Source organism: Rhodamnia argentea, chromosome 6 (assembly GCF_020921035.1).
Source record: "Rhodamnia argentea isolate NSW1041297 chromosome 6, ASM2092103v1, whole genome shotgun sequence".
NCBI lineage: Eukaryota > Viridiplantae > Streptophyta > Magnoliopsida > Myrtales > Myrtaceae > Rhodamnia > Rhodamnia argentea.
Window position 1 is genome coordinate 26,372,981 of NC_063155.1, and position 26,459 is coordinate 26,399,439.

At 41.0% G+C, this 26,459-nt stretch overlaps 5 protein-coding genes across 9 annotated transcripts; 3 read left to right on the forward strand and 2 right to left on the reverse strand.

Annotated features, from left to right (window-relative positions):
* LOC115755860 (erlin-2-B) lies at positions 1 to 23,881 on the forward strand. 2 transcript variants are annotated; one of them, XM_048281562.1, is made up of 11 exons: positions 1 to 311; positions 1,598 to 1,723; positions 1,820 to 1,887; positions 2,002 to 2,061; positions 2,141 to 2,299; positions 2,717 to 2,863; positions 2,993 to 3,207; positions 3,293 to 3,401; positions 3,481 to 3,737; positions 23,624 to 23,627; positions 23,871 to 23,881. In XM_048281562.1, exons 1-9 carry the CDS (start codon positions 74 to 76, stop codon positions 3,583 to 3,585), a joined length of 1,227 nt encoding a protein of 408 aa, XP_048137519.1. In that variant the 5' UTR covers positions 1 to 73; the 3' UTR covers positions 3,586 to 3,737; positions 23,624 to 23,627; positions 23,871 to 23,881. The 2 variants fall into 2 exon arrangements, with proteins under 2 accessions (XP_048137519.1, XP_030551293.1); XM_030695433.2 differs by having other exon boundaries at positions 3 to 238; positions 1,603 to 1,723.
* Positions 6,231 to 6,977, reverse strand: LOC115755945 (60S ribosomal protein L39-1). The gene is made up of 3 exons (XM_030695574.2): positions 6,825 to 6,977; positions 6,568 to 6,671; positions 6,231 to 6,466 (listed from the first exon to the last, which is right to left on the reverse strand). The coding sequence occupies exons 1-3, from the start codon at positions 6,825 to 6,827 to the stop codon at positions 6,418 to 6,420; spliced, it is 156 nt and encodes a 51-aa protein (XP_030551434.1). The 5' UTR covers positions 6,828 to 6,977; the 3' UTR covers positions 6,231 to 6,417.
* On the forward strand, positions 8,515 to 13,847 carry LOC115755811 (ureide permease 1-like). Of its 4 annotated transcripts, XM_030695353.2 has the most exons (9): positions 8,516 to 9,261; positions 9,430 to 9,492; positions 9,840 to 10,231; positions 11,103 to 11,241; positions 11,531 to 11,705; positions 12,172 to 12,209; positions 12,297 to 12,394; positions 12,539 to 12,913; positions 13,272 to 13,847. In XM_030695353.2, exons 2-9 carry the CDS (start codon positions 9,441 to 9,443, stop codon positions 13,422 to 13,424), a joined length of 1,422 nt encoding a protein of 473 aa, XP_030551213.1. In that variant the 5' UTR covers positions 8,516 to 9,261; positions 9,430 to 9,440; the 3' UTR covers positions 13,425 to 13,847. The 4 variants fall into 4 exon arrangements, with proteins under 4 accessions (XP_030551221.1, XP_030551213.1, XP_030551230.1 ...); XM_030695361.2 differs by lacking the exon at positions 9,430 to 9,492 and having other exon boundaries at positions 8,515 to 9,261; positions 9,974 to 10,231; XM_030695370.2 differs by lacking the exon at positions 9,430 to 9,492 and having other exon boundaries at positions 9,841 to 10,231.
* On the reverse strand, positions 14,949 to 19,945 carry LOC115755826 (protein root UVB sensitive 3). The gene is made up of 15 exons (XM_030695381.2): positions 19,634 to 19,945; positions 19,476 to 19,533; positions 19,216 to 19,275; positions 19,078 to 19,116; positions 18,929 to 18,991; positions 18,786 to 18,842; positions 18,498 to 18,561; positions 17,917 to 18,000; positions 17,566 to 17,648; positions 17,337 to 17,466; positions 16,698 to 16,790; positions 16,326 to 16,464; positions 15,972 to 16,012; positions 15,705 to 15,889; positions 14,949 to 15,230 (listed from the first exon to the last, which is right to left on the reverse strand). The coding sequence occupies exons 1-15, from the start codon at positions 19,783 to 19,785 to the stop codon at positions 15,132 to 15,134; spliced, it is 1,347 nt and encodes a 448-aa protein (XP_030551241.1). The 5' UTR covers positions 19,786 to 19,945; the 3' UTR covers positions 14,949 to 15,131.
* LOC115755794 (pentatricopeptide repeat-containing protein At1g69290) lies at positions 22,447 to 24,625 on the forward strand. Its single transcript, XM_030695328.1, has one exon. The coding sequence runs from the start codon at positions 22,464 to 22,466 to the stop codon at positions 24,447 to 24,449; it is 1,986 nt and encodes a 661-aa protein (XP_030551188.1). The 5' UTR covers positions 22,447 to 22,463; the 3' UTR covers positions 24,450 to 24,625.
* The last annotated feature ends 1,834 nt before the right edge of the window (positions 24,626 to 26,459 follow it).

Consider the following 26,459-nt stretch of genomic DNA (forward strand, 5'->3'; position numbering starts at 1 on the left):
ACCATTGCCAGTGGTTAGCTTTCAGAGCAAAAGAGTGAAAGTTGCCCCGGTTTAAAGCTGAGTCGCAACCGCCATGGACCCTCTGAATGGAACCCCTCCGTCCCCGCCGGTCGCGCCCCCTCGGCCGCAGGCGCCACCCCAGCCGCAGGCGCCGCCGCCGCCGCCACAGCGCCCTCCTCCCGACCAAGGCTCTGGCTTTCTCACCGTCCTCTTCTCCTTTGTCGTCATCGCGCTCTTTGTACTTAAACGTTCCATCATCCCTAGCTCGGTCTTTCTTTCAGGCCTTTTCGCAAACATGTTCATGATCATAAATTTGCACTGCGTAGTTCCTCTCTGATCCTTCCCGTGATTCCGTGTGCTTGTTTCTAGCTCTTGTCATTTCACTTCCTGCTTGCTCTAGATTTGCTGGTCGAATCTGGTCCCCCTTGCCTCGTCGATCACGTTGAGGAGTCTCTGTTTGTTGCGGAAGGCTGAGGGTTGAGTAACTTGTGTATAATCGAAATCTTTTTGAGTTTCTCACTGCTGTCACTGACAGTGCCGTGCCTCTTTTCTTGGTTAATTGCTGAAGACGGTGACAGAACGTTGCACTAATGACCGAACATTCCACTAAAATGACGCTTGAGACGCTGATCATCTGAGGAATTTGAGACTCACTTGGCCACATTTCTTGGATTTGGATGTCCAAGTTTCTAGTTGACTGCTAGGTGGCTTAGGGTTTACTATAGTTACCTGTGGTGTTATTTCTGAGTCTCATGGTTCTTACACTTCGTTTATGACTTCTTTGGGGAGTATCTTGTTGATTGACGTCATGATTTGGGTTTAGTCTCAATCTAATTACACCATGCAGTCTCAACCTAATGTACCTGGCTCATTTCATCTAAGTCCCAGTATAAGAGAAGATGAAGAGATTAGAAGTTAGAAAAGGGAAAGAATAGAAAGTTCATACAGGTGTTTTCTATTGCACAGCAGTAGTATGTTGTAAAGAATAGTAGTACTCTCAAGATATGCTGTTATATGCCAAGTTTTGCATATTTCTTGAGGCATTCTGATGTATCATACACGGCGTTGACATTACACACAGGAAACTGGAATTTCTCGCATTTGAGGCATTCAAAGGCAAAGTTTACGCATCTATATTTAAGCTTTTGGTGACTGGTTCTGTTGTTTTCTGCGTCTATGAGATGAGGAATATACTAGAATAATAAATGAGAAGGAATGTTAGAGAAACTAAGTTTATAATTGAGCCAATCTTTCCAAATTAGTGTTGTGCTGCAGCCTCTTATCGTGTCATGCTGTGGAGAAGTAGTTCTTAGGTGCATGGCGTATGCTCGTATCATAACATGTCCGAAGAAGCCTTTAATTTTCATCCAAATGAAAACAGAAGGCAAAATAAAAAAATAAAAAAAATTTGAAAAGCGAAGCCTTTGTCATTCCATGTTGAAAGTGGAAGCAGGACTTTCAATCTCTTTTGGTTTCAGTTTATTGACACTATTGCCGCATGTCACTGTGATATGTTGAAAACGATAAAGCTTTGTCAAGCTAGAAGATGCACTTAAATTGGTGGTCTTGAGAGACTAACAGTGAATCATGACTTCATTGCAGATCCTTATTCCATCAACTTCAACCATCAAAAACAGCTTTAGTATTCTTCACCAAGTGCCAGAAGGCCATGTTGGTGTATATTGGAGAGGTGGTGCGCTACTAAAAATGATTACAGATCCAGGTACAGCTTTGCACCACTTTTGGCTAATGGTTATCTATTTTTGCTTGCTGGCATAGGATTCATTGGATTCTTGCGGTGCTGATTTTCATTTTTCAGGCTTTCATCTAAAGATGCCCTTAGTAACTCAGTATGAGCCTGTTCAAGTGACCCTACAGACAGATCAGGTTGTGCTTCCAGTTTCCATGCGTATGGCTGTTTGCTTATATTTAGCTATTTATTTCCTTGTCGACGTAATGTTTATTTCAGCTTGCATTTCCTTTTTGGCTCCCCATATGCAGGTGAGGGATATTCCATGTGGGACTAAAGGAGGTGTTATGATAAATTTTGAGAAAATAGAGGCAAGGCTTTTGAGTTGTATTATTTAACTCTATGTGTGTACCATGATTTCTTTTCTAACTTGTGCATTGGCTATTACAGGTTGTTAATCGCCTCCGCAAGGATTATGTGTATGAAACACTGCTCAATTATGGAGTGCAATATGACCACACGTGGATTTATGACAAGATCCACCATGAAATCAATCAGTTCTGCAGTTCACATTCCCTGCAGCAAGTGTACATTGATGTGTTTGATCAGGTAAGAGGATACTATTGAGGCATCCTGCATTTACATGGGAGTGGAGAGAGCAATTACATTTACCAAGTGAAATGTCGCCTGCACATGGGCTCGCTCCTTTGTAGGGTCATCACCTAGGCCTTTTGACTGGGTACCCTTGATACTGTCGAGGCATCCTGCATTTAGACTCTGTAGTGGACAGAGCACTTGCAATTACCCGGGGACTTGTCATCTGCACACTAGCTCTTTTCTCATAGTGGTTTCACCTGGGCCTTTTGACCGGGCATCCTATTTCCCTTCTTTTTCCTGCAGCTATACTGTACGAAGAGGACGTTCCTGATCTTTGTCATGTAGTTTCCATTGTTTACTAGATGTCATCTATGTGTGTGCTTAAATTAGTATGGATCAACTGACTAAGGTCGAGTTAAACCTTTCCAGATCGATGAAAAGATGAAAGATGCTCTTCAAGGTGATTGCACAAAATATGCTCCAGGCATTGAAATAATTAGTGTCCGTGTAACTAAGCCTGCTATTCCTGAGAGTATAAGGCGCAATTTTGAGCAGATGGAAGAGGAGCGTACAAAGGTACACTGATCCTAAAATAACAGATCTTGATTGCTAAGCTGTTACTAAACAGGAATTAATAATTATGGCACCTAGGAAGTCTACATTGGTTGAATGAGTAGAAGTCCATGACCAAGGTGCTCTATACAGGTCTTAATTGCTATTGAGAAACAAAAGGTTTCTGAGAAAGAAGCAGACACAATGAAGAAGATGGCTATAAGTGAAGCTGAAAAGAACGCCAATGTTAGCAAGATACTCATGGAACAGAAGTTGATGGAGAAAGACAGTTCCAGAAGGCAGCAGGAAATAGAGAACCAAATGTACCTGGCTCGTGAGAAGAGTCTGGCAGATGCTGACTTCTATCGGTGAGATTATCCTTTTTCTCATTGGCATGTTGATTATTGATTGTAAAAGATTGAAATTGACTGCTGTTATGTGCTTTTGACGCAGTCTATTGAAGGAAGCTGAAGCAAACAAGTTGAAGCTCACACCTCAGTTTCTTGAGCTGAAATTCATAGAGGCAATTGCTGGTAACACCAAGATTTTCTTTGGGGACAAGGTATGAAGTTCTCTCTCTCTTCCCCTCTCTCTCTCTCTCTCTCTCTCTCTCTGAGCTTTACCAATGGCTCTGCCTGCAGGTCCCGAATATGGTTTTGGACCAGAGGTTGCTGGGGAACTTCTTGCAGAATGTGTCTAAGGAGGTATCTAGAGTAGCCTCCAGAGATGGCTGCTCAGACACCTAAGGCGCCGATGAAAACAGCCCAACTTTCTGCTGTTCTGTTAATTTAGTTCTGTTTTGCTTCAGTCATATCTTTTGAGTTGTGGAAATATGGTATTGCGAGTGTGAGAAGTGTGGTACCATCTCCAAAACTGGCACTAGATAGAATGGTTGATTGTTTGCAATTTCCTTTGCTTTCACCGCAGTGACTGCACAAGTAATGAATTTCCTTGGTGACTTTCTCCGTAAGTGTTATCTGTGAGGTTAGCGCATTGCGGAGAGCATGTGAAAGGTGTTGAGTGAATAATGTCAACCTTAAGTTACGTCCTTAATGAATGTTTGGCACACACAAGCTCCAGTTGCAATTTCTTCTGGAAAGCCTGCTCGTTAGACAATGAGTGTCTTATGTTATTTGGTAGTGGTCATTACCTTAACAGTGATAATGCAATCTTTTTGCAATTTGAACCATAAGGTTGTTTTAAGGATTCCTGGAAGATGGTTTAGACGCCATTTTCAGTCATGCGTTGTGCACATTTAATTTCAATCCCTATAAACACCTGACAGATAATGTTCAGCATTAACCATTCCGGGCTCGATTCTGTATGATGCATGCCTCCACCCTGGAGGGCTTCTGGGCGCAATTTTTTGGATGACCATTCATTGCCGCTTCTCAAATCCGGTTCGGAGGTAATAATAATTGTCTTATTAATACCAAATAATATATGCACATACCGTTAATGATACTATCATGGTCATGTGTAACCCATATGTTAAATGATGGGCATAAGTGCATCTTAAACTTGCCATGAAAGAACATTAAGTCCTAAAACTTTCAAAAAGTGCAATTGAATCTCAAAACTTCCCATAAAAATGTAATCTATTCTTAAAGCTTTCAAAAAACGCAATCAAACTTTAAACTTGTCATAAAAGTAAAATCGAACTCTAAAATTTTCAAAAATTGCAATAAGCGAAAAGACTTGTTTGGATCAATTTAACAGGCTTTAAGATTTAATTGTACTTTAAAAAAAATTCGACTTAATTGCGCTTCATGATAAATTTTAAGATTTAATTGTGCTTTTTGAAAATAATTCTCGGAAAAGGATCAATTCAAACCCCATAATTGTTTTTGCTAAACCGCTCATGGTAGCCTGCTCTAGTCTCCTTAAAAACTTAAATTAATTAGCCTTAAAAATTATTTGCACTTTCATAACAAATTTTAAGACTTCTCACGCACTTACAAATACAAGCTAACCTTTCTCTTGTAGCCAAAATTGGAACGAGAAAAGATGAAAAATTGCAAGTGTTTTATATCGATTCTAACTGACGTGGACGATTCGCAAGCCCTAGTAAATAAAGTGAGCAAAATTGCAACTAGCGTAGCAAACCGTTACAAATGCTCTACATCGAAGCAAGGAGTGTAAGAATCAAAATCGCTCACTTTGCCAGTTCGCATTGCCATGCAAAGTATTGGTAGCAGTATAGCTGAGCCAAGGCATAGCGGTATACTTGATAACGCTTAAAGCAAATGGTCCCTTGTTGCGAAGAAAGCCCCAAAATCCTGTACCAGGTCACCCTATGCACTGTGCGCTCAAGCTCTTGCTCTGTCGCATTGAGGGAATGACCATATCCCTCGTCCTACTCAACAAATTACCTTCCCAAGGAATAAGGAAGGAGACCGATCACTGAGCACCGGTGCCGGTGCACGCACAAGAATTCACACCCCACCTAATGCCATTTAGAGCAAACGCTGTCCTTCTTAATAGACGAATGACATCCACGAAGGAACCGCCCATGCAACTACAGCCATCATAATTCACACCACTCTTGTGGTGTGTGCCGAGACAATAGCAGGCAAATTACAACGCAACAATAAGGATCTACTTTCCTATTGATTTTTGCAAAACTTAGGCCGAGAGACATGATAAGATTAAGAAGGGTTGGATCTGCTGTTATATAGTTTCGACATTGGAAATGGGCACAGAAGCAGTGAACCATGGGGGGTAACAAAAGCCAAATGCCAAACGCTGTCCTACTTAATAGACGAATGACGTCCACGGAGGCACCGCCCGTGCAACTACAGCCATCATAATTCACACCACTCTTGTGGTGTGTGCCAGGATAATAGTAGGCAAATTACGACGGAACAATAAGGATCTACTTTCCTATTGATTTTTGCTAAACTTAGGCCAAGGGACATGATAAGATTAAGAAGGGTCGGATCTGCTGTTATATAGTTTCAACATTGGAAATGGGCACAGATGCAGTGAACCATGAGGGGGGTAACATAAGCCGAAAGCCAAACGCTATCCTACTTAACAGACGAATAACGTCCACGGAGGCACCGCCCGTGCAACTATAGCCATCATAATTCACACCACTCTTGTGGGTGTGCCAGGACAATAGCAGGCAAATTACGACGCAACAATAAGGATCTAACTTCCAATTGATTTTTGCCAAACTTAGGCCGAGGGACATGATAAGATTAAGAAGGGTTGGATCTGCTGTTATATAGTTTCAACATCGGAAATGGGCACACAGCAGCAGCGAACCATGAGGGGGTAACAAAAGCCAAAAGCGCACCAAAACAAAAATCCACATCTGAACTATCACCACTCACGACAGGCAAAGAAGATGTCTACACGACTCAGGAATAACACTAACAACATCAAATAAACGAAAGAGTTTAACCCAGTCGACAATTATGTAAGAAATGCCATTACAATTCAACTTGCTCAAAAACGTAAATTCCATCCACTGAACTCCAGATCAAACACAACCCTCGTCAACAGTCTTGCGAATGAAGTAAAAATCTCCATCTTTTTCATAAAAGGGAAGCTCAAATTACGTCTAATCCACCTCAAAATCCTAACTTGGTGCGGCGCCAGTGCCTGCGCTTCGCGTTGTACCTGGAATCGAAGCCGAAACCGCTCTAATCACTGCTCGACTCTCTAATGACGCCGACTGACGATAAGAAAACGAATGAAAAGTCACGGTGACAAGATCGAACCTGATGGTGTTGTCGGTCCTCATGCGGATCCAGTGAGGAATGGGCCTGTTCTGCCTCATCTTCTTCGCCAACTTCTTCTTGATCATGAACGACTTGTGCGACGGCTACGGACCCAAAAACACGCGAAAAAAACAGAGCACGAGTTAAGCCGACAGAGACATCCGCCTATCACCGTTTTCTCAGAAATCCCAGAACACGAACCACACTTTCAGCTATCCCATGTATGCAAAGAGAGAGAAATGGAGAGCGATCGTTACCATCTTCGCTGACGGCGAGCGGAACGCTATGGACCCGAGCAGAGTGGGAGCTAGGGAGATGCCGAGCGAGCAGAAACCCTAATCCGCTTCATCTTTGGTTTTATAGTGAGGATTGAGGGTTCTGGTCCAGTTTCATGGGCTGGGCCTGGCAGATACGAGTGGCTACAATCAACCCATCCAACGATTTTTCCTTTTTCGGTCGTACCCATCTAACGAGCTTTTTTTTTTTTTTTTTTTTTTTTTTGGGGGGTCAAACATCTAACGAGTGCCATTTAATAAAAAAGTATGCGTAGAAAGAAATGGCGAAATTTTCAGATAAAGGGCATAAAGTGTCCTCATTTTTTCTCAAACAAGGGCGTGAAGATAGACTAGATTTCAAATAAGGGCCCAAACCTAAAGTGCCACATTGTTTCAAAGAAATGCCTCACCTAATGGCATTTTCTTCCTTTATTTTTTTTTTTCCTTTTATTTTTCTTTTTATTTTTCCTGTCCCCTCCCTTAGCCATCGTTGGCCTCAGCTGATGGTCGTTCTCACCAGCGTCGGGTTAATGTGTCAAACAGGTGGGTTGGGTTTGGTTTGGTCCGATCTATATTGACATATTTAACCCGTTTTGATCTATTTTCATGCAATATAAATTTAACAACCCATACCCTACATAACACATATCCGACCCGTATTACTAAACACTTCTATGTTTAATCAAATTGTAGAATATTTGTTTCTAGTAATTTGATTAAAAAAAATGATATTGCTAAAACACTTTCATGCAATACAAATTTAGTGAAATTTTTTTATTATTGTTTTGAATTCTTTTGAAACTCGAAAAGGTATCTTTTTTATTTTTATTTTATTTTCCTTTTTCTCTCCGGCGATCGGCGACGGTGTTCCACCTCTTGAATAGTGTTTACATTTTTTTATTTTGTTTTTCTTTCTTTCTTTTACTTTAAAAAATAAAAACATAAATTAATTTACTTTAGGTTCACTGACTCAAGCCAAGTCCAACCCACTTAATTTTTTAGATAGGCCGAAAATGGGTTCAACTGTGTAACCTATATTTGATACATCTTATTCAAATTTAACTTCTTGTACCCATTTTAACTTGGCCATTTAAAAACTTACAACCAATATATAACCCATTTATACAAAATATGAGTCCGAGATTGGGCCATGGGCCAATATATTGACGGCTCTCGTGTTGAGCGACCCTCGCGAGATCCGGCGAGGACGGCTCTCGCTCGCCAAGTCCAAGAGAGGGCGGCCCTTGCCTGAGTCCGGTGACCTCCATAGGTGGCTTGGGGAGTGAAGAAAGAAAAAAAAAAAAAAGAAAAGAGAAAAAAAAGATAAAGATAAAAAGGAAAAAAAAAAGCAAAAAAGTAAAAGATAAAAATGCCCTTGATTAAGTCATTCTTTAAAATAATGAAGCACTTATTTGGAATTTTCTTGAAGAAATCATAACATGTCAAATAAGAAAAATTCACAAATTCCGAAATAAATTACAAGCTCTTGGCACCGTTGAAACGTCACTGTTGAGTATTTTTCCTATGTATAGTAACAAGCAGCACGAGCAAAAAGCAGGTGATTGGATGACACTCTTGGACTTCGACTTGAGTTCTCATTGGATTCTTTGGAAGGAACTGTAGCTTCCAGCCATGTCTTCTACAGTTGGTCAATTACTAAGAATTGACGAAATCAGGAGCTCCTTCTTGTCTGAGTGCTTATGATCGTCGCCAACCGCAGGACGTTGTCACCCGATTGATCTCCACGAGATTGGGAACACTGCAGACAGAAAGCGATCAACCCCGTCCTTGAACTGACTGCAGAGGAGGAACCGTAAATCTTTGTACCATCGTTCGCTAGTGTCGCGTGAAATCCCACGTTTGTGCCGGATGAGGCAAAAAAAAAAAAAAAAAAACGGCTTTAATCACGACCAACCAATCGGGCGATGCGTGGAAGTCGTTAGATCGTCCCCACTCCGGTGCTCAGGATTCAACCCCGCTCGAAAGCAACCCCATCCCATGCGTTGACCGAATCCCCCTCCCCCCCTGGAGTCGTTAGAAAGGCGAGTCTCTCTCTCTCTCTCTCCTCCCTTCATTGGCGGCGGTCAACAGCGTGGAAAGTCGGGAAGCAGAGCACCACCCCACAACGAAGAAAGATCACGTTTTGAATCAAGAGAGAATCTTGTTTACGATTCCTTAGCCGGGTATTGTATCAGACCTCAGCTAAAAGAAAATACCTCTTCAACGAAGTGCTTAATTGTATCCAGCTAAGCAGAGGCATTCGAGGATCTCTCCCCCACTTCTTTCAAAGCCATTAGCGGATCCCGAGAGCTGGGCGGGAAGATTCCGGGCTTTGATTGTTCCGGTGCTTCGGTTCTTGATTTTGGCTTGTTGGGTCTCCCCGGAAAGTGGTTTGGCAGTTTGATCTCACTTGCGTCTGGTTAGTTCCTAATCCCTCTCTCTGAATGTCAAACTGTTACTATTTTCTGCTCCGCAGATGTTGGATGCTTGAACGCTTCTTTGTTCTTCGTCTGCCGGTGTTAGTTGGGGAAGAGTTTGGAGATCGATTGAGATAATGACGAGTTCTTTCTCGTTTTTTCTTTGCAAGACTCTTTGAGAATGAGTGAACTAAGCAATTTGGACTCTGTCAATTCCGTGCTTCTCTTTGTCTGCTATACTCTGCTTCTGCTATTTGCAGGTCTTATGTGATCTCCAAAAAGGATTAATTAAATATCAATTACGTGTGGCCAGTGAAATCAACACTTTGGACTAATTGCTATTGCATGCGTGTGGGCCCATGATACTTTGTCTTCCGGTCTATTTCTTGTAATCTTAATTTGACCGCTGCATGCTATTTTTAAATGAGCATCGTAATTTAGCAACTGTCTGTCCTGACTCATATTAACCTGTTCGTGTTTGAGAGTCTTCAATTGTAAAAGTTTTTTCTAGTAGCTTTCTCAACGTCTTGGACAATCTAACTTGAATGAATCGACTTTTCTTTTCTGGCCTATAAAGCTAGTCCTCTGGCGAACAAACAAGAAGAAGGCCAGAAGAAAAGCCACCAATTTCCCCTTTTTGCCAGCTTTTCCAACAGGTGTTTCAAGGAACTCCTCAGTCACCATAGCTTGTCCAACAGAGGAAATTGTTTCCAGGGGCAAGCGAGCTCTTCAACAATGTATCTGGTGGAGAGTAAAGGAGGCGCGATTGGGTGCATGTTGCTCTCCCTCTTCTTCCTGGGTACATGGCCTGCTATATTAACTCTTCTCGAAAGGCGGGGCCGCCTTCCGCAGCACACTTACCTTGATTACACGATCACCAATCTCTTGGCTGCTGTGATTATTGCTTTCACATTTGGCGAGATCCACGCAGGAACACCAGAGGCACCGAATTTCTTGCAGCAACTTTCCCAGGTGAGTTTTTTGACTTCCTATATTATTCGAGATTGATGGAATTTATACTAGAAGGAAAAAGAAGAAAAACTTTAAGTAGAAGCACATATGCGAAGGGAGTAGGCAATAATTTCTACCCGACCAACTCAAGGACATGGAAGTCTCATTGTATATTTTGCAATTACAATGACAAACTGGAAAAGGAAGTCTTGTACTTCAATTAATACGGAACCAGTTAGCGTTACTTATTGTTGAAATTATCAAATTTAAAGTAAGGCTTCTTGATTAATAGAAGTACTTAATATTTGCAGTTTGTTGTGGTTGATGCATAATTGCAAGTCTGGTTCAGATTGGTGGTACTTTTGAAAATTAGCTTAAACTTTGGTTCTATTTCTCCACTTTATTGATGGAGAAAGCTTGCTTTCACTTGTGAAAGTAGCATCTTAGTTTGAATAAGAGGAGTCCGGCTTGGACAAGTCATCTGACTTCACTTTCTGGTCATCAGCCAAAGTACTAAGTTGGTGTAATGCTTTGGATGTTATTTCAAACGCTTGGCATCACATAACAGCTAGAGAAGCCCGGTTAAGTAGATGCCGAGACAAAGCAGTCTATTTGCTGATTAATTTAGGGTATAATTCATTTTGATATCATCCTTGAAATGGTTTTAGTCTAACCATATGAATTTCGATGGTGCAGCCTCACTTTAGCCACACCAAATGTCACATGAAATCTAACTTTTGTTATATATTGCTCATCCCTACCATGGATACATACTACGTTTCTATCTCCTGACATATCAAGAGTGGAGAAGCAGTATACACTGTCATGCATGTGACCTCCCAAGACGACGTTACTTCATCTAGTTTTAATATCTATAACTTGATTGATGCAGGATAATTGGTCGTCAGTTCTATTTGCAATGACAGGTGGTGTTGTCCTTAGCCTTGGGAATCTTGCAACCCAGTATGCATGGGCTTTTGTTGGTTTGTCAGTAACAGAAGTTGTCACTTCCAGCGTAACAGTCGTTATAGGTCTCTTCATGTTCCATCTCCCTTCACTTGTATTTGTGCCAGTGATGAATGTGTCGTTCTATAGAGATATGCTCGATGGACGAAGAAGTTCTACGAAGATTTCTTCATCAATTGATTTGGCAAGAATTAATTTGGTTCAATACCCTCAACTAGTGGATCTATCGAGGCTTCAAATAATTTAGACATTTTGCCCTTGAAGTATCAATCCAAAATTCACGCATACATAATTGCATGAATAGAGGCACAACTAACATGATGCTGATTTCCTTTATCCTATTGTTTTGCTCAGGCACAACCCTGAATTACTTTCTGGATGACAAAATAAACAGAGCGGAGATTCTTTTCCCAGGAGTTGGTTGCTTCCTCATTGCAGTTTGTTTTGGCTCTGCTGTTCACACATCAAATGCTGCTGATAATAAAATAAAGCTGAACAATCTTCCTGCCAATGGCAAAGTGGATGCTAGGTACATCTGCTTGTTTAAGGATTAAGAACATGAGTAAACTCAAGAGTGTGAATGATCAATTTTATGTCATAACTGTTGGGAGTCTGAAAGATTAATCACCATTTGGTAGCGCGACCTTTTAACTATAAAGTTGACGCAGTTTCCACACGAGGATTTATTTTATTTTCTCTTTCAAACTACTCCATCTCTCCTACATGTTTGCTCTTCTCCCTCACTTTTCATTTGAAAGAAGGAAATAAAAGCCTATATTTGTGGAATATATAAGAAATCCCTGGTTGGCCTACTTATGCAAGAGGAAAAAAGAACAGAAAAAGTGAACTTTTGCTGGGGAAGGGATTTTCCATTTGGAGATTATATTAATTTTGAAACTTCTACTCGTGTCGATTACTTTAGTTTGTAGGAGCACTGTTATAGCCTTTTCACTTAGAGATGATGTATGATGCAATTGTTTTTACATCTTCCTCAGCACCATTGATGCGCATAGTGGTATGACTGCGAATGAAGGTAAGAGACTTTCTGGAGTGATGACCGCTTCTCTAATCCGACGAGCTAGAAAATCTGTAGCCTAACTAAATGATGTTTGCATTACAGGGCCAAAAGATGTAGAAAACGGGAATGGATCCACAGATAAGGCAAAAGTAGGGACTGCTGACTTTCTGGTCGAAGTAGAGAACAGAAGATCTATCAAGGCTCGTGAAACCACTTCAACCATGCTTGTGGAACAGATTTGTTTAAAATCTTTGTCATCTTCCAAAACTTTAGCATCATGACATTGGAGTATATTGCTGTTTCTCCGTTTCTATGAATGAAATGCATATTTATTATTCTTGTAGGTCTTTGGAAGAAGTGCCGTACTCGGACTGAGCATAACTTTCTTTGCTGGATTTTGCTTCTCTCTTTTCTCACCGGCATTTAATTTGGCGACAAACGACCAGTGGGACACGCTGAAGAAAGGGGTTCCTCACTTGTCTGTGTATACAGCATTCTTCTATTTCTCTGTATCGTGCTTCGTCGTGGCCGTCATTCTAAATGTCACCTTCCTTTACCGGCCGGTGCTCAATCTGCCCAAAACATCATTCAAGGCTTATTTGAACGATTGGAACGGCAGAGGGTGGGCTCTCTTGGCAGGATTTCTGTGTGGATTTGGGAATGGTCTGCAGTTTATGGGCGGTCAAGCCGCAGGCTATGCAGCAGCAGATGCTGTTCAGGTTAGTTGACCAAGCTAGAGGGCACCAAAGGATCCGTCTGATGAATGAATTGACTTGAGTTGAGAGTTTAACTTTTCGGTCCATGGCCAAACTGTTAAAGAATTGAACCGAACTGAGAACCAAGTCTCCATTCAGTTTTTAATTTCAAAATCATTTCCGGCTTCTTTTTGTTTGCGTCTTTATCAATAATGCATGAGAGCATGGGACTAAAGGACAAGACTTCTTCCAGTTTTTGTGGCGTGAACTGACAATGAAACCTGAATCCTATTCTGTCAATCTGTCAAAAACACAATCCATGACATTTTTATGCTATGACTTTTCTTTCTTTTTCTAACTTATAATCTGTTGCATTATGCAGGCGCTTCCACTTGTGAGCACCTTCTGGGGCGTACTCATTTTTGGAGAATACCGCAGATCATCGAGGAGAACCTATGTTTTACTTTTCGGCATGCTTTTTATGTTCATTGCGGCTGTTGGAGTCCTAATGGCCTCATCGGGGCACCGTAAATGAAAAGGCCGGGTGCCCGGATGTAGCAATTGTAAGAAAGCCAAAGGAAGTTAGTAATCAATCACTTGTCGATCGGTCTTGGTAAGAGGTGGCGGCTCAAAGCAATCCGGGTCGGAAAGAAACTGCAAGTAGATACCAGGACAGTGGCTTGATCCATATTGATTAGGAAGGGGAAGTGAATGTCCACAATATGGAATTAAACTTCTTCTCTCGACAAACGGGACAAGGATGTATTAGTCATGGACCGTCGGTTCAGTTCTTTTGCTTTGGAACACAGTTTGGATTAGTAGTGCTTTGTATTTCTTTCCCTTGGTCATGTCAGTCGAATCAAATGTATCTAGATTGCTTTCAATAGTTGTCGACACTGCAACATGGGGAAAGAAGAAAAATTGCCAGTGGGAATCCTGGCAGCTCAGATTTGTTGTCTCCACTGTTTACTGGGAAGTACTCCTTGTCTGTCTAGTTAAAAGTCAATTCATCCATATTTCGCGCTAACCATAGTCCCAGAGAGTTCTTAGAACTGGTGTACTTATGTGCTCTCAACTTAGGACAGCTGCTAACCATAGTCCTAGAGAGTTCTTAGACCTGGTGTACTTATGTGCTCTAAACTTAGGACAGCTACAAAATCATTTCGACCGTCTTCGACACACCTTTTCTTAAAGTGGATATCCATTTCAAGCTAAATAAGCCTCATCTAGGGAATTCTTTCTGTAAGGATCATATGCTGTGTGAAAATTGAGTCTCGAAAACTAAATCATCAAGAAGTTTGTCAAAATTCTGGAATTCCAGGAGACCGACTTGGTTTGGTCCGTTTCATGATAGCAAATTCCAGTGGTCAACGTCAAATTAGCTTTTGTAATAAAGGATGAAAAAGAAACGTTCACAGAGAGATGTCAAGATATAATCAAACAACCAATGGCTGTCCAGGAATTAGAGGGCAAGGCCATTCCATGCAGCTCCTTCTCTTGCATATGAAACCATTATCAATTAGTTTCCTGTAAACAAGCAATTTATTTCACCGATACTTTTGTCCGAACATCCCTCACGTGATTGGAGATGCATCTAAAGTAGAATACATGGAGGGTCCCTTCCACAAAATGAGGGGACAGGTATGAAAAAATTATCCAGAAGCAGATGTAGGCCTGAAAGGAAGAACTACACAAAAACCAGCCAAACTTTGCTTTTGGTTCGTCGAGACCAAAGGGAGAAACACGAAGCAATGCATGGTCACGAACTTTCAACTCAGCACTAAAAAAGATGCAAAATTTCAACTCCTATAAGGTTGATGGTCTAGCCCATTGAGCACGCGGCCTCATAGTAAGGATATTAGGTGAGGGGGGGACATTTAGTTTCAAGTATGAAGTTCAACTCCCATGCTCTGCAAAGAGGCAGAGCAGAAGTCTAAGAGAGAGAGAGAGAGAGAGAGAGAGAGAGAGAGAGAGAGAGAGAGGAGAGTTAGAGTAGGACAGACAAAAAAAAAAAAAAAAAACTATGAATATCATGGAGAGTTTGATATTTGCACCAGGATGATTGAACCCAAATATGTTTGATACCTCATTAGTGGTAGATACATTAAAGCATGGGAAGTAATTCAAATCGATGCATCAGCTCCATAGTTCTGTGCTCCCTGACAAGCATGCCGGTGCCCAACAAGCATTAAACGATTTCTCCCTTTCATTGTTTGTTGCAATAGCTGACAGATGAAAGAACCTAGCTAGTTTTCTTATCGACAGAACTATAAATCCACTCAGCCCTCCAGATAATTGATGGTGTTAAAAGGCGTTCTGTTTTCCATCCCAATGACTTCAACTGCAAAATGAATTAGGGGAAGATGAGAAACACGAGTGTTCTTTCCGAAAACAAAAACAGAAAACGAAAACAAACTGCTCATACAATATATCATCCCACACAAACACTATGGTCTGCACGTAAGCAATTGTTCTTTATCAGTAAGAGGCTAAGAGTGCTTGTTCTATCCATTCAGCTAGAACTATTTGCGTTTGCCAACTTCGCAGTGTAAGGTGAAAAATCGCTTAAACCTACGACATGCGGGGCTCTAGGTTAGATCCGGTCGGCAGTCACATAACCCGACCGTTTCTCCTTAGGTTTGGCATTGAATCTTATGCCAACAATTATAAGGAGATGAGACGGCAAAGAGCAAGTACGTGATGCTTCGTGAAAACGGACACACGCAAAAGATTATCTGACTTTTCTAACAATGGTTTCTCTTATTCCATCCAAAACGGAGATTTGACATATAAACTAATTTGAGTTGGGCAGTACCTTCAGAAGAAATACTTCGTAATTTTTATCCATCCATGTCTGGCTTTCTGAATGCGCAGAATCATCATTTATTTGGTATGCCTCCACAAGTGCATGAATAAATGACTGCAAGACATCAGCAGCTGTCGCACTTTTATGCATGACAATGCTGATGTCTTTGTTCCTTTCAACTATCAAGTACTTCCCTATACAATCAAAAGGTAAAGAGATAAAAGTAATTTCTTTACAGAAGACAAATCCACAAGCAAAAATTAGAAAGAGACACACCTTTGTAAGCATGAGATTTTGCTGTCTGCAGAAGGATCATCCTGCTCAAGAATGTAAAGAGCATGAAACAGTTTCATAGGCACCAATGCGACTTATCTGAAATAACATTTCAACCAAGCACTTTTTTGGGAGGTTAATCAAGCCATGTTATAGGATTTGATAAAGTTAAGATAAATATCAAGAGCAATTAGGACGGTTATTTACCTTTTGCAAAAAAATTCTAAATTTTAAGCAGTTAAATCCACCATCAACCACTTTAAAAAATGTTCATCTCTATTGGAGAGATCTCTACCTTAAGTTGGGATTAATTACTAAGTTCAATTCAATAAGTTCCACTAATCAATCCATACTCACATCTCCTCCTGCCCAAGAGAGGATACTCTCGCACCCAATTTTATTCGTGTATGCAACAACTTCACTTTCTTCAAGCCCCATGAAGACATCCAGGTAGGCAAAATATGCTCCAGTTTGGAAACCTGTGCTGGGGAGGGGACTGCCACAAAGTCACGTGAGGAATTAAAAACCCTACTTGAAGGGAGAAAGACAATCAAATCCATAAAGAGAAGTAACTCACAGTATCAATACTATTATGTTAAACTCGAAGGCAGAAAGACTATGTTCAAAATCAAGGAATCCAAGGTGAAGAAAATGAGATGCTTTATGGAACAGGCAAATCAAATGTCTCCATATAATTGAAACACAATCATAGCACTTGCACCGGCATACCTTGCCCAGTTTCCATGAAATGCTGCAAAACGATTGAACTCCTTTCGACATTTAACGAAGTCAGTGCAAGGCACTGAACAGCCTTGTAATTTGCTGCACATAAGTAAAATAAAAGTAGGACTGCCAGATTAGTGGGGAAAAAAAATCACTGGTTAACTTTTGCTGTTTAAACTAAATGATTAAGTATCAGAAGTCATGAAAATTATATCTTAGAATTCTTTAATAGAAAAGAAGTGATTTCCCATAGATCTAGAACAATGATAGAGCTTCACAAATGAATAAGAACCACTTGTATGACCAGAAATGATATTTTTTTTAGAAACTGGACAAAATCACCGCCCCTTGTTTTAGTTCTGCCAGCAATTGGCACCAAAAGTTATAGGCATGCCAACAGAGCGCTTTCTTTTGGTCAGCCCAATTATTGTGCATATCTTTCCAAATCCATGTTCTGCTGTATAAAAGAGAGTTGCTATCATCAACATCGTGTGATACTGTGTTGACAGAGAGATTTAGATTAAGCTCCTAGGTAGTACTCAAACTAAACAGATTCTGGTTCTCTCATCCAAATGTGGAATCAACTTCGCAGAGGGAAACAAGAAACGTGAACGCCAGATTGATAGAGAAAGCAAGCAAACTTACCATACATGTGGAAAATGGTAAGTGAGAGAAAAGAAAACCAAATAAATAGAGGATGTCCGATCGTAATGCGTGCAAGAAGCATCCCCAATGCCATGCCAATCATTGTAGCAACAGTCTCCTGACTTCCCTCCTGTATGGACACACACCCAGCACACTGATTAATTAATGACACTAGCACATGGAAATGGCACGCGATAGTGTAGCAGCATACCTAATATCCACACAGTACCTTCGCAGATATATCCGCTGCATTATTCTGAAGGGCAAAATGCTGAGTCAAAGCAGCTCTAGTTGCTCCACTAGCAACACCAGCTAATCAGGAATAATGAGGAATATGCTCATCAGGACGACAATACCCCATTGTTCTGCAACTAGACGTTCTAACGGCCATATTTTAACCTCCCAAAAAAAGGGAAAGCAAAATCGATAACTTGGTAAGCGATAGTTTGTTTTACAGTCTCATGGATAGTTAGTGTTACATCAAACCCGGCAATTTCAGCAGCTTATGTCACATGGCAAAACAGAACTTATCTCACAGAGGTAGTCAAACAATAGTTTGTTGAAGGAACAAAGCACTTACTGAAAGATCTCGAAAGGCTTCCTAAGCAAACAACAAAAACAAATGCTGAAGGACACAATGGGGAGACAAGGTCCATCAACATCCCTGCAACCAACATGACAGCATCTAGTGACCATTTTTCCTTCTTCAAATATCTGCCAAAAAAGCATCTCTCCTCCCATAATGGAGTGCGACTTCATGTCATATAGCAGTAGACAAGTAATTATCTCACTATAGTTTTATATGCAATGAAAGAAGATCACAGAAGTAAAGGAAAGAAGGAATACCCTGCTAAACTGACCTAGGTAATTATATTATTAGTTCAAATGAGAAAGATATCTTGTTCTTTGGAGGTGAAAACTGAGTTTGTCAAATAATCAATTTTCTCCCATAAGTTACATACAAATTGGCAATCAGGAGTCTTGGATGGACGTTACTCATATTCAAGAGATTTAAGTTATAAAAGGCAGTAAAAGCACACAAAAATTCTGAAGAATGTTCTTTGTATGTTGACATGATAAATGAGATAAAAGGTATAATAAAAAGGGTACACCCGTAAGAACATAATATGTAAGGCAACAGACTGGCAGTTCAAGACGTACCAAGATCATTCATGAGGTCGGCAACCAAACGCCACTTTTTGGCATTGCTATCCAAATTTGAACCCTGAGTATGCAGCATCTCAACCGCTTAATTTACCAGCTCTAACATCAATCAAGAAGTCTATGCAAATAATAAAGCTCACATTCTGAGGGAGCACATATCAAGTCACCTAGAGTCAGAAAGAACAAAAAAAAAAATATGTGCCCAGCAACAACCATATTGTCTTTGCAAGACCATTCATCTGAAGAATGAACAGTTGACATTATGCAGAAGATATCAATGCACACCTGGTAGAATGTGAATAAAATGCCTCCAACCATGCCAGTTAAATCCCTCAAAAACCACTGTGACAAAATTACATAGTTAACTAGTTAGCCATCAGTTAACTTAGGCCAAGAAAAGGAAAGCACAAGGCTGGCGCTAGAAGTACCTGGAATGTCGCACCTAGAACAGTCGCTGATTTTTCGCCAACTCCAATGGCACTCAGAAGAGCCTTGAAAGTGATTAAAACGCAAAGCAATCAGATTCATAGCATTACCAGTAGATTTTCAAACCACTTTAATGTGAAGTGAGCCTCACCTGAGTGGAAAGCATGGTCCTTATGTAGGTCGAAAGGCCCTACAGAGGGAACCAAAGCAATTAATTCTAGTACTAATAGATTGATAGAGCCAGTCAGATTGATTGGATTACGCCAACTAATTGAAAAGTTCAACGCACCTGCAATGAATCCCAAACTTGGAAAGGGACATAATCAGGGGTTACACTGCTAGGAAAGCCCTGCATTCATATAAAGCACCATGAAAAATCGCAAGGGAATGTCAGAAACTCCATAACTTAACACAAAAAGATCAAATTTTTCCTCAGAAACTAGCACGAGAGATCAACAAACAACAAACCCAAGACAGTCAATCAATCATTCGAAAAACACAAATAGAGAATAAGAAATCATAGGGACTTAAAACATGATGGCTAGCAACCTCAGGGACAAATGCTTCAAGAACACGTCTCCAGACATGGCCGAATCGATTGCCCGATCTGTGGGTAAAAGAAAAACCAGCTTTGGGTCAGGTAAACACGAACTCGAGCTATTAACATGTAGCGGTAGAGAGTGAAATAGTGGAAAAAAAAAAACGACCTTTGTATGGAAAGAGAAGGAGCAGCAGTGATGATGGCGGTTCTCGAAAGCTTTGAAGAAGACGAGCCATTCCATTCTTCTAATATCAAAGTCCCGTCTCCAGAATCACCATCCAACGACGCGATCAGCTCCCTTGCGGTTGAATCTTCCATGAACAGACGACGATCGGACCAGATTCACTTCACCGTCGTTTGTTTTTTCGGTTCAGCGGGGACTCGCAACATGCGCGTCTGCTCTCAGAGTCAATTGTTCACTTGGTTTCACTTTCTGTGACCTCGTCCACTTCGGAGAGATTTTATGTTTTCTTCTCTGTCTCCCTCTTGCTTAAGCGGAGAAATTGCATTTTCCTTATTATGTTTTCTTCGTGAATAACCGCGCCGCAGAATAATATCATTATTACACGTAAATCCTTTTTTTTAATAATTAAAACTGAAATCTGGATTTGAGCCAAAAAAAAAATTGAATTAGAAGACGAATGTTATTTATGGAAGATGGTGAAATGGCTCGGATATTGAGCGAAATAACTGATATTTGAAGTGCCTAATTGGAAATACGCAGCTTTAAATATAAATAGCGTTTGATAAAAATTCTTTGAAAAATAACTTTGAGATGACTAGTGTTTGGTTAAAAAAAAAAAATTACAAATGAGCTTTGCTACAATATGTCTTTATTTAAATAATAAAAAAATAAGAAAAAGGAAAATCAAAGTTGGCTCGCCGGCCTTGGTCCTAGGGTTTGAGCTCTTTTTTAATAAAAAATAATAATGTAGCAAAGAAGACGAGGGCAAAATCTTAACTTGGAAAAATTGGTAATGGTAGTTTCAAAAGAAAAAATCCTAGGCCAATATTTGACTAAATGCTAAATGCTTAGTATTGGTCCCTTTCAATATTGAGCTTTCAATTTTCCAAGACCGGCATTTGGCCAAATGATCATTGAAAAAATGGTTAATTTCACGAAAAACCCCAAACCGATACACCTATGACAAATTTATTCCAAACTTTTTTTTAATCACGAAAAACCTCAAACTGATGTATTTATGATAAATTTACCCTAAACTATTTTTTTGACCATAAAAAATCATAAACCGGTACATATATGATAAATTTACCCCAAACTAATTTTTTAACCAAGAAAAATCTCAAATTGGTACATTTGTGACAAATTTACCATTTGTTAAATTGGACTAATAACATGAAAAATCTCAAATTGATACACTTATGACAAACGGAGGGTAAAAATCCCGAAGTGATACACCCATGAACTACCATGTGCCATCTAACTCAACAATTTGATGATTAAATTTAACGAAAACTAATGGAGGGTAAGTTATCATAAGTGTACCAGTTTGAGGTAAATTTATCATAACCGTACCATTTTGAAATTTTTCGTGATAAAAAAAATAGTTTTTGGTAAATTTGCCACAAGTGTACCGGTTTAGGATTTTCCGTGGTATTAACATTTGAAAAAACTCGTCAAACACCTTGGCGTTTCCCTAAGATCTTTGGAGGCCGAATCAAGCGCATTCAACTCGGATCGTAATGGAAGAACTACAAGAATAAAATTCAAAAACGAAATAGTAAATAAATACCGTAATATTGTTAATTGTGATTTTTCACATGCTTTCTTGCACGTAGCATTTAGGGCCTCATCGATTCAAGGTGCACATGACAACACTTTTGCTTTAGAAATCAAGTTCTAGTCAAAAGTTAATTTTTCTACTTCTCCTCAAAAGCAGAAACTTATTTTTCTCCTTCTGCTCCAAAAGTTTATTTGATTAGAGAAATTCGTTTGGTAACGGTTGGTAACGGTTGAAAATTTATACTTCTAAAATATTATTAACACAAAATCTTCTATCGTAATTTATTGTCGACAGCTGAAAAATTTCTACTTCATTTTTAAACTTTTTAAATTTCTTTAAAAAATAATTTTTATTTAAAAAATATTTACTTTTTAAAAAATTAAAAAAATATTATTTATTTTTTACTACGGCTATTGGTGGAGGTGGGCGGTAGACCGCGGCGGCAAGCACCGCAGTGGTCGATGGTTGGTGCCTGCTTGTGATGGGCGGCAACTAGCGGCGGTCGGCGGTTGGCGGTGGCCGGCACAGGTCGGCGGGGCCGGTAGCCGCTAGTGGCGATGGGCGGTGGTTACCAGTGGGGGACGGTCGGTGGGCGGCGGTGGTCATGGGTAGTGGTCAACCGAGGGCGGAGGTTGGGCTCAAGGGGCAATCGGTGGGTGGCGGCAATCTCAAGTAGTGGGTGATGGAGGTGCGCGGTAGGGGGTGGCGAATGATGGTCGACGGTGGTCGCGTGCGGCGATGGACGTTGGCCGGTGCATGTCGATGATGGTCGCGTGCGGCGATGGACGGTGGCCGGTGCATGTTGACGATGGTCGGTGGCAGCAACGGTCGGTTGTTGGTAGAGATGGTCACTAGCGATGGTGGAGGTGGACAGAGGTAGGCTTGGTCGAAAAAAAAGTGAGGTGTAATGAAAAAATGGCGAGGTGAGAAATATTTCTTAAGTTGATAAGTAATTTTTTTTTTAACTTCTCAAATTGGAAAAAAGACAACTTTAAAAGTGAAAATTCACTTTAGAAGTAAATTTTTTTATCAAATAAATTTTTATTTCAGAAATTACGTTATAAAATAAATTTCTGTTCTAAAAGTCGTTCTGAAGTAAAAATTTGCTTTCAGAAGAGTTACCGTGTGCATCCTCGGCATGCCCCATTCTGTACTTGGCATTTTTCTGCAACTCCGGGAGAGAGGCAATAAGGCGCAAACAGCCTAACTATGTGCTGCCCCTGCTCTTAGATCGTTCTCAATGAGCAGAAAATGTGGAAAAGAGCTCTGAATCTGAATCTCCAACAACGCGGACTCATCTTGTCCTTCTCCTCCTCTTCTGAAGCTGAGACCCCATCTCTCTATTCCTTCCTCCAGCCTTCCTTATTCTCCCACCCCAAAAATACCCCTTCATCTCCTCCGCCGCAACCGCCGCCATCGCCGCCGCAGACCTTGACCCAAGAACTGAAAACCTCCCTCGAGTCCGCCCTCCACAAGTCCGTCCTTGTCCACAACACCGATGACGCCTGGAAGGCCTTCAAGGCTCTCACCTCCCACTCTTCCTTCCCCAGCAAGCCCCTCGCCAACTCCCTCATCGCCCACTTGTCCTCTTTCGCCGACACCCACAATCTCAAGAGGGCTTTCGCCTCCGCCGTCTACTTCATCGAGAAAGATCCTGGATTGGTCGAGTTCGGAACCGTCTCGGCGCTGCTGGAGTCCATGAGACGGGCCGGAGCGGCGGCCCCGGCCTTTGCTCTGGTCAGGAGCATGTTCAAGAACAGGTACTTCATGCCCTTTGAGCTTTGGGGCAATCTGCTTGTTGAGATATGTAGGGAGAATGGTCAGTTTGTTGGGTTTCTGCGGGTTTTCAAGGAGAGTTATCGGGTTGCTTTGGATGAGAAACTGGATTTTATGAGGCCCGACTTAGCCGCTTGTAATGCGGCATTGGAGGGGTGCTGCCGGCACCTCCAGTCGGTGACTGATGCGGAAAAGGTGGTGGAGACTATGTCAATTTTGGGGGTGAGGCCCGATGAGTCGAGCTTTGGGTTTCTGGCTTACTTGTATGCCATCAAGGGGCTTGAGGGAAAGATATCAGAGTTAGAGAATTTGATGGGTGGGTTTGGTCTTTTGAATAAAAGGGTGTTTTACAGTAATCTGATTAGCGGGTATGTTAAAGTGGGTGACTTTGAATCTGTTGTGGGAACTGTTCTGCGGAGTCTGGGAGAGAGCAGTGGGGAAGATGCAAAATTTGGTGAGGAGACTTTCTCTGAAATAGTTAAAGGTTTTCTCAAGAATGGTAGTAGCAAAGAATTAGCACATTTGATCATCGAAGCTCAAAAGTTGGAGGCTGCTGAAATTGAGGTCGATCGTTCAGTTGGGTATGGCATAGTTAATGCTTGCGTTAATCTTGGGCTGTCAGATAAGGCACACAGTATTGTTGATGAAATTAACATTCAAGGTGGTTCTGTAGGGCTTGGGGTCTATGTGCCAATCCTCAGGTCTTACTGCAAAGAGCATAGAACAGCTGAGGCTACTCAGTTGGTCGAGGACATCAGCAGTTCGGGGCTTCAATTGGATATGGGGACCTATGATACCCTGATAGAAGCATCTATGTCGAGCCAAGATTTTCAGTCGGCTTTTTCACTGTTCAGAGATATGAGAGATGCTAGAATAAGAGAGTTGAAAGGGAGTTACTTGACTATAATGACGGGCTTAATGGAAAATCACCGGCCAGAGTTGATGGCGGCCTTCTTAGATGAGGTTGTTGAGGATCCTCGGATTGAAGTGGGTACTCACGACTGGAATTCTATAATCCACGCCTTTTGTAAAGCTGGAAGATTGGAAGATGCTAGGAGAACTTTCAGAAGAATGGTGTTTTTGCAGTTTGAACCGAATTGTCAAACATTTTTATCCCTTATCAACGGGTATGTAACGGCGGAGAAATACTTCAGTGTCTTGCTTCTGTGGAATGAGATTAAAAGAAAGTTTGTTTCAGCTGACATAGAGAAAGGGATTAAATTTGACCACAGTTTGGTTGATGCATTCCTTTATGCGCTGGTTAAAGGTGGCTTCTTTGATGCGGTCATGCAAGTGGTGGAGAAATCTCAAGAGATGAAAATTTTTGTGGACAAGTGGAGGTACAAGCAAGCTTTCATGGAGAACCATAAGAAGCTCAAAGTGAACAAATTAAGAAAGAGAAACTACAGAAAAACGGAGGCACTGATTGCTTTCAAGAATTGGGCAGGTCTAAATGCTTGAGATGTTACTTTGTCATCTCATTATTCACTCACGAACTTTGATGGTTTCATGTGGCTGATGATTATGATGCAAAACTCAAAGAAAGTGGAATTGCTGAAGTAATGTAAGTCTCAGATGATCCTTGCCTGCAGATGATCCTTGCCTCACTTTCACATCTAGAAGATATGGCAGGTCTTAAAAATTGTGAAGAGGAGGAGCATTTCAGCAGTGCTCATTGCATATCGCAACTGATGATTGGTGGACTTTTTTTTTGGTCGAAATGATGATTGGTGAACTTAGGTGATGCTATAAGATGGAAAAGAACAAGAACATAAGATTAATGCTCATTCAAATATTCTCCAAGGCCTTGCCAGCAGTTAGCTCTTTGGTGACAGCCGAGATCTCATTTGCTTCATGCTGGCACTGGCGGGAAATCCTGTGTTTGTCCTGTTTGAGGGTTTAAGTTAAACAGAGGAGGAGGATTTCAAGTTGGGAAGAGATCAGTAATGAAACCCGACAAGGATTTTAAATTTGTCACCTCTTGCTTGGACCATCATGCCCAAGACGAAAAGGACAATGGATAAGCCATATAATATGCCCCGGGTGTGGACCTTTGCAGTTCCATCACGCGGTTGAAATTTTTCAGATATTTCTTGGAGAGCAAAATTGTTCTCATCACGAATGTGGAACTTTATATTTTTTTCATACTATCTGATGTTTGAGAAGGCATGTCGATTCTCGCGCGACATTGCAATGCTGAGGGCATGTGCATAGCTTGATCGCGCCAAATTCAACGGTTGGTAGAAATAATTTCTTAGCCTACTGTTAAGCCAACGATGGAGATTGAATCGCTTCAATCCGACTTTCTACCGTGTGCATGACAACTTTTGCTGTGCATAGAAGCATGGTATTGTGGACAAGCCCCTCAGAAATGTATCATCTTTTGATACACTTTAATGATTCTCTTCTGTACAAAACCCAGGCTTTCAACATGAAAACTTGCAAGTGCCAATCTTCCGTTTGATTCACTTTCCATTTGTTGTTATATTCCTATTATATTAGATGAGATCTGGTGGATTTTGGCATGAATAACGTGAAATTCATGGAAGTATATGGGTAGACTTTGTGTGTGAAACTGTATCAATATATGAGACAGAACTCGGTACCAAGGGTCCGTCAATTTCTTCAATGGGCCTGACAAACATCGCTGCACGAACATTTTTTTTATGGTCTCTATCGTATAAGTAAGTTTCCATGTGTAAATATATGTTGCATTAGAGATGGCCATTTGGAACCGTGGGCCCGGAACCGGCCCGTTGACTGGGCCCACGGTTCCAATCCGGTTTTTTTTTTTTAAAAAAAGGGCCGATGGGGCAAAGAGCCGTTGGGCTCTCTGCCCCACCGGGCCGAGCCCCCTAACCCCCCCACCAACGGCAACGGCCCAAAGAGTCGTTGACCTTCCACAATAAAAAAAAAATTGAATTATTTTTAATTCTTGCTTATAAATACATATCTTCCTCCTTTCATTTTTCTCACAAATCCTCTCAACAATTCTCTCAAATCCTTTTAATTCGCTCAATTCTCTTAATCCCACCTTAATTTTCTCAATCGGATTTCCGATCAATTTTCTAAAAAATGGCAAGTGGAAGCGGAAATACTGAAAATAGCAAGATGGCTATAGGAGATTCCGAGTATCACATTCCTGAATATGATTCTCGTGAGTATGCATGTTGGGAAGACAACGACGATAATATCAACTATGTCCCAATTCCGAACGTCAAGCACATCCCAATACAAGAAAGTCTTCATCATCCTACCGGTGTCGAAGAAACGTTAACGGCAAATAAGTTGGAACGGAAGGGCCGAGATAGTACATTCGACTTGTGGCTACACTTCGACAAGGTACGTGATGAAGGCGAAGGTAAGTATAATATATATTGTAAATATTGTTCGCAAACATATAAATTTACGAAATGAGACGGCTACGGAACATTCCGTTGGCATCTGACGAAAAAACATCCAACGCAAGCG

Coding starts and splice junctions, on each gene's coding strand:
- LOC115755860 (XM_048281562.1), top strand. CDS start 74: ATGGACCCTCTGAATGGAACCCCTCCGTCCCCGCCGGTCGCGCCCCCT. Junction 2,300..2,716: donor ACATTGATGTGTTTGATCAG/GTAAGAGGATAC, acceptor AAACCTTTCCAG/ATCGATGAAAAGATGAAAGA. Junction 3,402..3,480: donor AGATTTTCTTTGGGGACAAG/GTATGAAGTTCT, acceptor CTCTGCCTGCAG/GTCCCGAATATGGTTTTGGA.
- LOC115755945 (XM_030695574.2), bottom strand. Junction 6,467..6,567: donor AGGACCGACAACACCATCAG/GTTCGATCTTGT, acceptor CTTCGATTCCAG/GTACAACGCGAAGCGCAGGC.
- LOC115755811 (XM_030695353.2), top strand. CDS start 9,441: ATGAGTGAACTAAGCAATTTGGACTCTGTCAATTCCGTGCTTCTCTTT. Junction 11,706..12,171: donor AATGGCAAAGTGGATGCTAG/GTACATCTGCTT, acceptor CATCTTCCTCAG/CACCATTGATGCGCATAGTG. Junction 12,210..12,296: donor TGGTATGACTGCGAATGAAG/GTAAGAGACTTT, acceptor TTTGCATTACAG/GGCCAAAAGATGTAGAAAAC.
- LOC115755826 (XM_030695381.2), bottom strand. CDS start 19,785: ATGGAAGATTCAACCGCAAGGGAGCTGATCGCGTCGTTGGATGGTGAT. Junction 19,276..19,475: donor TTGAAGCATTTGTCCCTGAG/GTTGCTAGCCAT, acceptor ATATGAATGCAG/GGCTTTCCTAGCAGTGTAAC. Junction 18,562..18,785: donor TTTTATTCACATTCTACCAG/GTGTGCATTGAT, acceptor CTGCATACTCAG/GGTTCAAATTTGGATAGCAA.
- LOC115755794 (XM_030695328.1), top strand. CDS start 22,464: ATGTGGAAAAGAGCTCTGAATCTGAATCTCCAACAACGCGGACTCATC.